General features: G+C 50.3%; 1 protein-coding gene across 1 annotated transcript in view; it reads left to right on the top strand.

Annotated features, from left to right (window-relative positions):
* The first annotated feature begins 167 nt into the window (after positions 1-167).
* The window catches only part of LOC123957321 (diacylglycerol kinase theta-like), a 5,064-nt gene continuing 3,996 nt past the window's right edge, over positions 168-1,235 (top strand). The window contains exons 1-2 of the mRNA XM_046030014.1: positions 168-329; positions 499-650. Of these exons, the coding sequence (XP_045885970.1) occupies positions 168-329; positions 499-650 (314 nt within the window). The remainder of the gene's footprint in view (positions 330-498; positions 651-1,235) is intronic.

Raw genomic sequence — 1,235 nt, 5'->3', positions numbered from 1 at the left:
AAAAAAAAGTCAGTGCGCCGGCGCATGGTTTGAAAGGGTTGTACTTAGTCTGCAAATTAGTCATGGGTGTGTTTGGGGGCGTAACATGCAATAAACCAATCAGTGTCATCGCCCTTTAGAAGCCGGGTCCCCAGGAGACGTGACGCCAGCCACAAGCAGAAGCTAGCATGCTTGTACTGACCCGCTGTTTGCTGTGTGTGTTTGTGTGTTCAGGTGCGTTGGCGTTGCAGATCTCGTGTTTCTCTGAAGCGGAGAGGATCTACATGCTGGCGAAAGACACGACTGTCAACAACAAGACGCTCGCTTCCCTCGTCATCCCAGAGATCTTGGTAACAGTCGCTCAGTCAACAACAAACACACTAACCAGCGCTTCAGAAGACAGATACCGCCTCGTGTTTACATAGTAACATCCCTGAAATGTGACGTACGTCAACACGCAGGTCATCCCTGACCACACCCACCTGACTGATGTTTCTGTTTCTTGTCGTCGTCTCTCAGACCAACAGGCTGGGGCCGGACGTCTGTCCTCTGCTGGTGTTTGTCAACCCAAAGAGCGGCGGGCTGAAAGGCAGAGAGCTTCTCTACAGCTTTCGGAAACTTCTGAACCCTCACCAGGTCTTTGACATTTCCAACGGAGGCCCGCTGGCTGGGTGAGAGCAGCCGACACCTCGCAGGAGGGACGACGGCGTCCGTGAATGAAGAAAACGTTTTAAACCTGCGCTCCATGTTCACCCATGTTGGTGCTGAGATCTCTCACGAGATTTCAGAGCGAGACTTCAGTTTCCTGTTAAAAACAAAGGGAGTCCCTCGTAGTACAGCTGTGGCCTGTACTACGAAGCGAGGTACTCGGCTTATCCAGGTAACTTCAGGTCTAACTTCCTGATTAACCCGTACTGCTGTGGACAGGTGTTACCCGACGTCTGTTGCCATGGCAATTTACGCCGTCTCTAAACTGCCCCGAGCAGGTTTTGTTCGTCGTTAACTCGAGGTTACCATGGATACGTGGACTACACACATCTGTACTCGGCGTTACAGAGGAGAAGTATTAATACACACCATCTGTACTTGGCGTTACTGAGGAGAAGTATTAATACACACCATCTGTACTTGGCGTTACTGAGGAGAAGTATTAATACACACCATCTGTACTCAGCGTCACGTTCACACAGCGAGCTCTGCTTTCAGAGAGGAATCTTAATTAACTAACGGGCCAATTTCTTAGATGGAGCCCCTTT

The sequence above is a fragment of the Micropterus dolomieu genome, linkage group LG19 (assembly GCF_021292245.1).
Source record: "Micropterus dolomieu isolate WLL.071019.BEF.003 ecotype Adirondacks linkage group LG19, ASM2129224v1, whole genome shotgun sequence".
NCBI classification, from domain to species: domain Eukaryota; kingdom Metazoa; phylum Chordata; class Actinopteri; order Centrarchiformes; family Centrarchidae; genus Micropterus; species Micropterus dolomieu.
This window is presented reverse-complemented; position numbering and strand designations above follow the sequence as displayed.